The sequence below is a fragment of the Oncorhynchus mykiss genome, chromosome 2 (assembly GCF_013265735.2).
Source record: "Oncorhynchus mykiss isolate Arlee chromosome 2, USDA_OmykA_1.1, whole genome shotgun sequence".
Lineage (NCBI taxonomy): Eukaryota > Metazoa > Chordata > Actinopteri > Salmoniformes > Salmonidae > Oncorhynchus > Oncorhynchus mykiss.
This window is the reverse complement of record NC_048566.1, coordinates 39337849-39349473: the sequence shown is the minus strand read 5'-3', so window position 1 is coordinate 39349473 and position 11625 is coordinate 39337849. Positions and strand designations below refer to the sequence as shown.

The following is an 11625-nucleotide window of genomic DNA, read 5'->3' as shown; positions in this document are numbered from 1 at the left end:
TTTTCACGCTCAACACTTTCCTGTGTGTATTAAAATGGTCCACCAGGAGGACATCCAGCCAACTTGACACAACTGTGGGAAGCATTGGAGTCAACATGGGCCAGCATCCCTGGGGAACGCTTCCGGGCACCTTGTAGAGTCCACGCCCTGACGAATTGAGGCTTTTTTATGAATATTAGGAAGGTGTTCTTAATGTTTTGTACACTTAGTGTAGATACATGTCAATATCCATATATCCTTTTCAGTATGTCCTACTAAGATTTAAGCAAACATTAGCTCCTGTAAGGCCGGTTTAAATATACCCTTTTTGATACTTGTATAGTGTCAAGTCGAGTGATCCTGTCATATTAACTAGTTCATGTAGTTGCACGCTTGTAGGTTAGTGCCGTCACACTGTAGAAGCACATAGGTTGAAGGTGACAAAGACAGGCTGATAAAAGTATCGCAACAATTGACCGAGACAGGGTTGTTTAGTATTAGGTAGGCTTTCACTTCAGTGTCTTCCCAGGTTGTTTGTCGATGGCGGATTCCTCTGGCTGTGCGATATGACATTTAACCCCATCCTCCCCTTCCCTTTGTTTAAGACTGGGACAGAGAGACAGTGGGGGCTGCTAATGGCTGTAGTATTATTATTATGCTGTATAGCATCACAAAGCAACAGAAGGCTCAGTGCTCTTTCCTGGCTGTCACATCCCAGCTGCAGCCAAAAGCTGCTCTGCAGGCTCACCGCTGACGCGTGTAACATAGCTGAATGTGCGAGACCAATAGAGACGACCCTCACAAAGCTTAACAGATTATAATTCTCTGCCCCACGCTGGTTCGCTCACATTCCCCGCCATAACTCTTGCTCCCCTACTCTCTTTCTATCTCCTGAATCCAGCGTCAGCGCTGTCAGAAAAAGGGGAGCGTCTGTTCGCTCAATCAAGTCCTGTTCCTATTTGACCATGCGAGAGAGGGTGGAAGTACTGGGTTAATACTAACTATCAAAAAAAAGTGTTCAACTAACTATCCACTAACCTATGATTATTTCACCAGAGATAAGGTATTGTTTTGTTGAACGGAATAACCTTTTTGCTAAGCAAACGCTAACAATCGTAGGCTACTGAGTCAGCAGCGTGAAGATAAGTTCAGAAAGTCAAAAGGGCAATGTAGTGAAACTCTGCCTGTCTCGCTTACTCGCTGTTTGTTTCCTCTCACTCTCTCTCTCACTCCCTGGACACTTTCTGTATCTCTCCTTTTTACTGTGTCTCACTTTTAGCACATTGCCTTTTGGATGCATATTGTACAGTATAATGTAGCTCATCAATACAATGAAAAGTGCCACATATAAAAGTGCCGTAAATACAGTATTATGGACCACACCTATGAACCACGGTACGAGCCTGAGAAAGAGAATGTCCTTCTCAGAGGACAATAGAATCTACTCTATTCTTACATTTGCTACAAAGCCACATGGGTATCTTCATCAGGTCATTGTTAGGCAGGTTGAGGTGCTGGCCTTAGAGGTTCATTCATGCAGGTGTACTAGAGGATCCTCTCTCCCTGGTGGCCTGAGATGTGTGCGCGTGAGTTAACAACGTCACCACTGTCCCCTCGTCTGGTCCCCATGTCCCTGTCTGTGCTGCTGGCTTTTCTTATATTATACTTTTGTCAAGTTTACAAAACACTGAAGCCCCCTGCCAGTCACATGCTTTCATACCACACCATAAAAAACCATGGCCAGGAGTGCATTTTTTACTTCATTTTTTTATTAACGCAGGACCGGTTCCTGTCTTTTGACCCCATGACACGTTTGCCCACGTTGTTTGGTGTGCTTTGCTCGCCTCTCTCTCTCTCACTCCCTTTCTCTCTTGCTATGTCTCCCACTCTCTCTCTCTCTCTCTGTTTCTCCTTCTCGCTCTCTCTCTGTTTCTCTTTCCCTCTCACTCTCTCTCTGTCTCTCCCTCCCTCTCTTTTTCTCTCTCTCTCTCTTTGTCTCTCTCTTTCTCCCTCTCTCACCCCCCTCACCCTCTCTCTCTCTCTGTCCATCGCTGGATTTATCCCTTCATCCCTGATCTCTCTTCATCCGCTCCAATCCTCATCTGTTCCTCACAGGAGAGAGAGTGTGTGAGAGAGAGATATAGAGAGAGACAGAGAGAGCAAGAGGGTGGAATATCCATTCTGTGTGTGACAGGAAAACTGAATAAAAAAACTGAAAGTCTAGTAACAGAAGAGGGGTAAACATATGACAACCAAACAGAGGGACCCTGAAAAGTGAGAACAGGTTAAGAAACCCACTGGAGAACTTCCTTATTTGGTGAGTGGGCAGACATATCATTTTCTTTTACACCTCAATTGTTGTTTTTGTTTGTTTGTAGTCTTTGATTGGATATGTGAATAGATGCGTGAACACTCTGGTCACAGTAGTGCTGTATGGAGCTCTTGGTTAAAACAGATTTGTACATTTTTGTCATTTAGCATACACTCTTATCCAGATCAACTTACAGGAGCAATTTGGGTTAAGTGCCTTGCTCAAGGGCACATCGGCATATTTTTTTTTACCTATTTGGCTCGGGGATTAAAACCTGTGACCTTTTGGTTACTGGACCAATGCTCTTAACCTTTTACTGCAGTGGGCTAAATCAGGGTCACCCAGAGTGATTCTTGGTAGTCTTAAACAAAAGCATACATCTCACACACACACGGTTTTCAAAAAATAAGACACCTGCACCATGTCAGATATAGAGTTGAAATGTATTACATTTAGAGTTTGCATCCCAATATTACATCACAGAAGACTGAAACGTAGCAGCACTGTTTGACGTAGAAACACAGGATTGTCATCCGTTTTTTTTTTTTAACATAATCTTTATTAATGATGAAATGATGAAAAATATTAATAACATTCCACCCATGAGGCCAAAGAGGGCGCTTTTGGTAATTGACTGTAGGAAAGGGCTACCCGCTAGGCTACCAGCTGCCTGCTGCCGCCAGATTAGTTTGGGGGAGTGTAGAAGTACTTTTAGTTCTGGATTGAGTGTGTCCTGATTTTCTCATATAATCAAAGTGAGTGGGGTCTGTGGGATAAGTATCCATTTCATTTGATAGCACTCTGACGAGGGTGCCGTTTAATGGCGACAAAGAACAAACAGTTCATCAATACTGTAAAAATCGATTAATTTTCTCTCTACAACATGGAAGGGAATTTAATTTAAGAAGTATGGAAGCATGGTCAATTCCTTTGAGATTACATGGAAAAAGAACATTAACTTGGATTGGATATATTTATTGAATGTTTTACATTTCATCATAACGAGGATTTGCATATGATGTATATATTATAAGGCATGTAATATTGCTATTGCACTACTAATGCCCTACTCTGCTTACAGATAATCTTAAAGGAAAACATTAATTGTATCTTCCCCATTGACAGACCGTTTACACATGCAGCTTAATTCTCATATTTTTTCCACTAATTGGTCTTGACCAATCACATCAGACCTTTTCACCTCAAATGTTTTTCAGGGCTGATGTGATTGGGCAAAAGACCAATTAGTGGGAAAACAAAATCCGAATTGGGCTAACGCAGTCCATTTGAATGATCACATCATTTGTTTAAGTGTTTTTATTAAGAGCATTTTAAAGTGTTCTCTCTGATACATCCATTTTGGAATACATTTGATTCTCTGCCAGTGGTATCACTAGTGTTGTGGGTGTCTAGCTGGCATAGGTGCTGAAACTTGGTACTTTGTGTTAGACCCTTTCATAGCATGGAAACACAGTTCAAGGTGTTGTCATTCAAATCAAAACTGAAGTGTCTTGCTACAAATTGGAAACAGTTCTTCAGTCCCATTCTCAGAAAAGCCTATTTTAGTGCTAAATTCTCACTAAGGGATGGCCACCGGTCACCGTTTTTCAATCTGCCTAATAGTATGTGACACAATACTAATGGCGTGTCAATAGTGAAAAGGTGAAACATTTACAGGAAGAAAACAAGATCGACTTACACATCCCTACAGTCACTAGCTCTAGTTCATTGCCCATTTAATACAGAAATCACCTCTCTCACCCTATCCTAGATTTTAACCACCCCATTCTCTCCCTTCTCCCTCCCTCTTATCCACCACCACCAGTTTGCCCCTCCCTCTCTCATCTCTCCATCACGCCCCTCTCTCTCTCCACCTCTTATCCAGATGCAAAGAGCAGTCAGTAATCGGATGAGAGCAGATTTGATTCAAAAGGCTTCCTTTAAAATCTCAGCCACTAGGATTTAAACTCACTCTCTCATGCGTCGCCTCTACACACAGCCCCACCCCCATTCTCTCTCTCTCTTTCTCCCACCCCCCTCTCTCTCTGTGTTAATGCACTCCACTCTGCGACAACCTCTAGCAGGCATTTAATCACATGCAACAATGGCAGGCCAGGGTCTCAGGGACAGGATGGCAAAAGGGCAATAGCACAGTTGAAACACTTTTTAAAAAACGGTCCCGTTTTATTGGGTTAGTACTATTTATAAATTTAATTTTCTCAGGGAACCAAATATATGGCCTAAATCAGATGAAGGCTAGATAAGGTGACCATTGTGGATACTACTCCCTTTAGGTGAGGGAGCAGGACACCTATGAGCGCAGCTAACATCAGATGGATGCAATCGCCTTAGGGTTAATTGTTTTAGGCATTTCTATATTTAGACTTACAATTTACAGTGTTTTCATACATGCATGTGCCCTACAGTACTAGACAGATAGGAACAGCAAGGAACAACAGAAAGGGAATATCTTTCACTCTCTGAGTCACTGCCTCTTCTCTCTCCCTCTACCTTTCTCCTCAAACAAATGAGAGGCAAATTAATTTGGTAATGAGATTTGACAGAGACACTTTAGACAAATAGAGAGAGAGAGATTGAAGCAAAGAAACAGAAACACATCAAAGCCAGGGATATAAGGCTATTCTTCTCCTGGTAGTTTTCAAGGTAAGAAAGAGTACGATCCAAATAATTCAATCTGTCACAAATATTATGAAAACATGTTATTAGATGTGTGGATGTTACATTAAATGTTATGTTATGTGATTATCATGTTTAGAGTGTTTTAAAGTAAGGGTTATCTTCTGATTTCATAGAGAATAGTCTGATACCATTGCCAGTTTAAAAGTTCCTTATTTGATAATGTGACAAAGAAACTTGAGAAAGTTGATTCTGACTTTTTGTCTTTACTGTATAGTAGGCCTAAACTTAGAATATTTTGGTCTGTGAAAAAACTACTCAGTCCTCATTGATTCAGTCGACATGATTAACTGCATCATTAGAGCGCTGTGAAGTGATATCACTGGAATCAAAAAAACACAAGTGCTTTCCGGGCTGACGTAAGATTGGAAAGCTTTCAAAGTCTATGGCACTAAAGTGTATTGAGATAGAAAAGGGCAGAGTAAATACTGTGTTCGCTTAGCTAGTATAAGCATGAGGATGAGGAGAGATGTCAAACAAGAAAAGTGTGAGCATTAAGATGACACACCATGCAGGTTTGAGTTTACAATCAGGGTGGGAAAGTGTGTTCATGTATATGCCGTATGTGTCATATAGTTCATGTAGTTGCACGCTTGTATGTGTGTGTGTGTGTGTGTGCGTGCATATGCATATCTGTGCAAGTGAGCTTGTTTGACTATGGGTGTGGGTTTGTGAGTGTATGGGTATTAGTGTGTGTGTGTGTGTGTGTATGTGTGTGTGTGTGTGTATGTGTGTGTGTGTCTGTGAGGGATTGCAAAGCAGTTGAGGGAGGTTTGAATTGCAAAACAGTAGCTAAACAACAAAGAAAAGGGTAGACCTTGATCTAAAAAGCTGGTAACATGCATATATATATATATCATGTGTTGCTGTGTACAGGTACAAGACATTGACATTACAGTGAGAAGAATGGACAATTAACTGATCAAATACCATTTTCCATTTTTTTCCCTCTCTCTTCCCCAGGATTACGTCTGCTCACCTGATTTCACTTCCTGTCTCCATCGGTGACAACGCCTACCAACCGTTGCCATGGGCGAAATGGAGGAGCTGCGAAAGGAGGCGGACAACCTCAAAGATCAGATCACTGTCAGTTATCAACCAATAATTAAGATCACATTATTGATCAAATGCACACAGCATCCAACCAAATTTTGACTTCCGCTTTTAAGTCAACCCCTCCCAAAGACACACACACAGTACACACACATACAGTACATATACAGGTTTTGGAGAGTTGCGGGCGCTGCCACACTGGGCGCCCGGGGAGCTGTTGTTGTGGGGGGCTAAGTTCCTTGCCCAAGAGCACCACGGCAGGCAATGTCATTTAGGATTTGATACCAGCAACCCTCTATTTGCCAGCTCACTTCCCGCCCATTTTCTTACCGTCAGACACAGGATTCGAACTGGCAGCCCTCCGGATGCTGTCTCCTTTCTAACCGCTAGGCAATAATCAATCACTAGTGTGAATAGAACGCCTGTCTGTGTTCCTTGGATCTCATATGCTAGTACTTTATTAAACTATTTGCATTTTGCTGAACATTTTACCAAGATCATCAACCATAAACTGAGCAAGAATCATCATCCTATAGACCATCAAAGGCCACGTATAGACCACAAAAACCCTAATTAGAACTGGGCAAAAGAGATTTTACCTCAGGGCAGTGAAGTCCTGGAACTTCTTGACAAAAAGTTTTAAAAACTTGCCAAATAGTTGTTTGAAGAGATGAATTCATAAAATGTATTGAATGACTAGAGTGGGTCTATGAAGTTCCAGTAATATGTTATGTTGTATTTAAATTCATATGTGGACATGAGGTATGTGGGTAGGGGGAAGGAGGGGGGAGGGGCTGGGGGGGGTGTTACTCATAATATGTCTAGGTAATAGGAATGTGAAACTTTGTTTTTGTGCTTTAATTTCAGCTTTTGTTGTTTTTCTAATTTCTACATGTTTTTTTAAAAACATTTCTTAAGGACTCTTGGAAAACTATCCCTTGGGCTAAAAGAGATTATAATACAATAATATAACATCCTAACTGTTCTGATTCTCCTTACGGTCCAGAGAGGAATCACTGTCCTTCTCCGTATAGGTGTTCATAGCACCACAGTCATATCTATGACAACCGCTATGACCATACATCCCCACCCCTGACCGCTCTGTTCGTCCAAAGGCAGGAGGAGAAGGTGTAAACAGCAGTTTTGTAAAATGCAATACGTTTTCTTCTGAGACCAGGTTGCAGCAGCACACCTTGAACATTACAATAGTTATGACAGTGGTTTTAGCCATATTTAAGTGGACCATAGTTATTATAACCATAACATGACCATACACAACCATCACTCTACAGGAGGCCCGAAAGGTAGTGCAGGACACCACCCTGCAGGAGGCGGTTGCTGGGACGACGCTGGTGGGGCGTGTCCAGCTGAAGACCAGGAAGACGCTGAGGGGTCACCTGGCCAAGATCTATGCCATGCACTGGGGCACTGACACCAAGTAAACACACATACACCCACACAAACAGGCACACAAAACGTACACACAGGCATGCATACACACACAAACTGGACCACTAGCTCAAAGTGGACAATGACCCTTCACAGACTTGTAGCCTGCACTCTTTTCCTGGGGATTTCTTGTCGAGTCGTTCAAGTATTCATTTAAGTATTCATTCAATCGCTCAATAATTTATGTTAGCTCTATCATTAGCCATTATAGCAATATATATATTAATCTGCTCATCCGTTCATTCAAACATATTGTTGTTACAAATACTGCCATAGTTTAAAACAGGCGTCACGTGGTGCTCTGCGTTTATTGGTTAATTGGATTGGTGTGGCAATTCCATCCCTTGTTTTAATTGGATGAATTAGTGGAGCCAGGAAACACTAACTGACTGTCTGGCAACACTTTAAACCAACATTACCCCTGAATCAATTAATTATTGCTGATACTACAACTTGAATGTGCACTAACCAACCTTTTACCCTTCATGTTGTCCTCCTCTCCTTCTTACCTCTCCCTATATTCTCATTTCATCTTATCTCTTCTCTTTCTCAGTTGTAGCAAGTTAGTAAGCTTATTAGCTTCTCCTGGGTTTACAATACTTGGGGTGTCCTACATTTAGTGGGTCTAAAAGACAGCTTTTACTAACTTAACCAGTGCTGGGCTTAGAGGTTCTGTTACAATGCCTCTCTCGGTCTTAACACAATACAATCCAATACAACTTTATTGTCCCTCAAAAGGGGAACTCATTTGGCAACTGTGAACACTGAACAGACAACATATTCACACACACTCCTCCATAGTGGCTCGACATAACTACATAGCACACTATATCATCATCACCAGCATCATCATCCCCATCATCATTTGTCCCGGGAAACACCTGGAAACATTAGTCAGTTACCATGTCATGGCTTTTTAGATCAGTCATAGTGAAGACATGTTGCCATTGAGACAGAATAGTCTCTGTATCTATTATCGATCTGTCTGTCTATTTACCTTGAGCTGCTGCATCTTTTACTGTACGCTGTCTCTCTCTCTCCCGCTGTCTGTTTCTGTCGCTCTACTCCTGACTTGTTCTCTCTACCAGGTTGTGTGTCAGTGCCTCTCAAGATGGAAAGCTGATAGTGTGGGACACCCTGACCACCAACAAGGTATGGAGGACTGCGGCTGAGTTTACAGTCTGGGGAGTTTCGGTCATGGGACAGTGTTTTTGCTTGAATATGGCATGTCATGACAATATACTGTAATGTCAACCATATCCTGTAATATCAACCATATACCGTAATATCAAGTGCTCACATTGACATATGCGCGTTCACACACATACACACTGGTCCCCGTGAGGAATCACTGTGCTTCTCCGCTCAGGTGAACGCAATCCCTCTGAAGTCCTCGTGGGTGATGACGTGTGCCTACGCGCCCTCAGGGAACATGGTGGCGTGTGGCGGTCTCGACAACATGTGCTCCATCTACAACCTCAAGGGCAAGGACGGCAACGTCAAGGTCATGCGTGAGCTGGCCGCGCACACAGGTACCGCACTCATTAAGACAGCATTACTGGCAACACGTTTAACAATGAGTCATTTCGATCAAACTCAACCTAAGAACATACGAGGTAGTATTTATATAGTCTATCCAATACAGCAATCTCTCATGCTTGTGTTTATCTGATGGTGTTCTCTTATTGCCCAGGTTACCTGTCCTGCTGTCGTTTCCTTAACGACAGTGAGATCATCACCAGCTCTGGCGACTGCACTTGGTAAGATCATAGAGATGGGAGTCTCTATGAGTCTTGTGTGCAATAAGGGGTTACAATGACTGACCAGAGATCAGTCCAATCTGTTAATGTTACCATATCATTCTAATTCTATGGCTTGTACTGTACCCTTCATTTGATCTGCATAGTCTTATCTATTACTTTTCTGCAATGGTGTCCTAAACATTGGGGCGGCAGGTAGCCTAGTGGTTAGAGCGCTGGGCCAGTAACCAAAAAGGTTGCTAGATCGAATCCTCGAGCTGACAAGGTAAACATTTGAACAAGGCAGTTAACCCACTGTTCCTAGGCCATCATTGTAAATAAGAATTTGTTCTTAACTGACTTGCCTAGTTAAATTATATATATTTTTTAAATTCTCTCTTCTTTGGCCATGCCCCTGCCGTCTTCTTTGCCCACCTCTATATCCATCCTCTCCTCCTATTCCGTCCAAACTTTATAGTATTCTATGGGACATTGAGACAGGGACAGAGAAGACCATCTTCGCGGGCCACTTGGGTGACTGCATGTCCCTGGCCGTGTCCCCCGACTTCAAGATGTTCATCTCGGGGGCGTGTGACTTCACAGCCAAACTGTGGGACATCAGGGAAGCCACCTGCAGACAGACGTTCAGCGGCCACGAGAGTGACATCAACGCCATCGGGGTGAGCAACTCCAGCATTTATTTGTTTATTGATAGTTTAGTATTTTGATAGTCAGATGCATTGCACCCAGCAGTTCACGTGGAGAAAGACTTCTACGTTTTTACAAATTTAAGGAATATAATTTTAACTTAAAAAATGAATTTGATGCAACTGTTTGCTCAAACAGTTGATTCGTTTAATGAGGTGAACAAAAGCCTACACCCGCCCTGTAGCTCTCCAGACCACCAGAGAGACCACTCCTTTGACCTCCAACCTCTGACCTCTCCACTCTGTCCAGTTCTTCCCCAATGGTAATGCGGTTATAACGGGCTCAGACGATGCCACCTGTAAGCTGTACGACCTGAGGGCAGACCAGGAGCTCATCACCTACCAGGACTCGGGCATCATGTGTGGGGTGACCTCCCTCGCCGCGTCCCTCTCCGGCCGACTTCTCCTGGCCGGATACGATGACTTCAACGTCAACATCTGGGACATGCTTAAAGCCGAGAGAGTGGGTGAGTACGGAGGGAGAGAGAAAGGGAGATAAAGAGAGAGAGTGGGTGAGTACGCAGGGGAGAGAGAGGAGAGGGTGAATACGCAGGGGGAGAGAGAGGGTGACTGGAGGCAGAAAGAGAGGGAGTCAGTATGGGTAAGTAGAGGGGATGGTGAGAAGAGAAAGGAGAATGCGAGTGGGACGAAGGGAGAAAGAGGGAGAGAATGTGGATGCAATGTAGGCAAACAATATTTGCATCCATTCTATACTGATGTAATTCTCTTCATGGCTCAGGAGTGCTGGCTGGTCATGACAACAGGGTGAGCTGCATCGGAGTATCCTCGGACGGAATGGCATGCTGCACAGGATCCTGGGACAGCTTCCTGAAGATATGGAACTGAGCCAGTCCTCTAGAGAACAGAGAATGAAAGACTAAGAGGAGATAGAGGAAGGGTATCATGAAAAACTGGTAGATTGAAGAGGGGGGACTAGGAAGCCATGGGTTAGAGAGGTTATTTTTTATTGTGCCAAGTCTTATTCGATTTGAGAGGATTATGAGAAAGTCTCGTCTCTTCCTACTTCTAACTCAAGTTTAGAGTTGGGCGGGTGGGGGACTTTTGTAGAAAAGCATGGATTGTTGTATCAATGAAGGAATGATTTGTCAAGGTTAAAAACTGAATTCTAGCGTTATAGGAAATGCAGGAAAATATTCATGTCAAAAGAGCAGTTGCCAAAATGGAAACGGTAGAGAATTGGATGAAATAACAGGATAAGATAAATTTTAAAAATGACCACTGATAAGACTGTAGGTTTACAATAACTAGGTTACATACTTTTATATGAGGCGAGTTAAAATGTTTTGTCAGAGGATGAATGTGTAAGCATTAAAATTTGTGTCGAACAGATGTTTGGGTGTTGGTTAGAATTCCCTTGTTAGTTCCGGGTTTTTTCCTTATTTTTACAGTCACATTTGAACACATTTTTTTAGCTTGCAGATTTCTACATTAGTGTGGGTCTGAAAGTTGACGCATGTCTGTGTTTAATAGGATATGTTTACCATGAGTTGGGGTCTAATCTTTTGGCCTACTTCCCGATGGCTGGACAGATGGGATGATAATAGATCGTATGGTGGACTGACACAAAAAGGCAGCTGAACAAAAACCACAACATTTCACATTCGTCAGAGGACTGGAGGAACCTCACCTGGTTGTGTATATCTAAGTGACAGTAGCGGCTACACTCGTG

At 42.8% G+C, this 11625-nt stretch overlaps 1 protein-coding gene across 2 annotated transcripts; it reads left to right on the top strand.

Annotated features, from left to right (window-relative positions):
• The first annotated feature begins 1962 nt into the window (after positions 1-1962).
• LOC110489429 (guanine nucleotide-binding protein G(I)/G(S)/G(T) subunit beta-3) lies at positions 1963-11285 on the top strand. Of its 2 annotated transcripts, XM_021562142.2 has the most exons (10): positions 1963-2296; positions 5951-6073; positions 7333-7478; positions 8043-8051; positions 8578-8641; positions 8859-9021; positions 9183-9249; positions 9707-9908; positions 10186-10402; positions 10675-11285. In XM_021562142.2, the coding sequence occupies exons 2-10, from the start codon at positions 6017-6019 to the stop codon at positions 10779-10781; spliced, it is 1032 nt and encodes a 343-aa protein (XP_021417817.1). In that variant the 5' UTR covers positions 1963-2296; positions 5951-6016; the 3' UTR covers positions 10782-11285. The 2 variants fall into 2 exon arrangements, with proteins under 2 accessions (XP_021417817.1, XP_021417822.1); XM_021562147.2 differs by lacking the exon at positions 8043-8051 and having other exon boundaries at positions 1964-2296.
• The last annotated feature ends 340 nt before the right edge of the window (positions 11286-11625 follow it).

Bases quoted from the DNA above. Each gene is read 5' to 3' on its own strand.
- LOC110489429 (XM_021562142.2), top strand. From the start codon at position 6,017: ATGGGCGAAATGGAGGAGCTGCGAAAGGAGGCGGACAACCTCAAAGAT. The intron at 8,642-8,858 runs GTATGGAGGACT...TTCTCCGCTCAG, and splicing joins ACACCCTGACCACCAACAAG to GTGAACGCAATCCCTCTGAA. The intron at 9,022-9,182 runs GTACCGCACTCA...CTTATTGCCCAG, and splicing joins TGAGCTGGCCGCGCACACAG to GTTACCTGTCCTGCTGTCGT.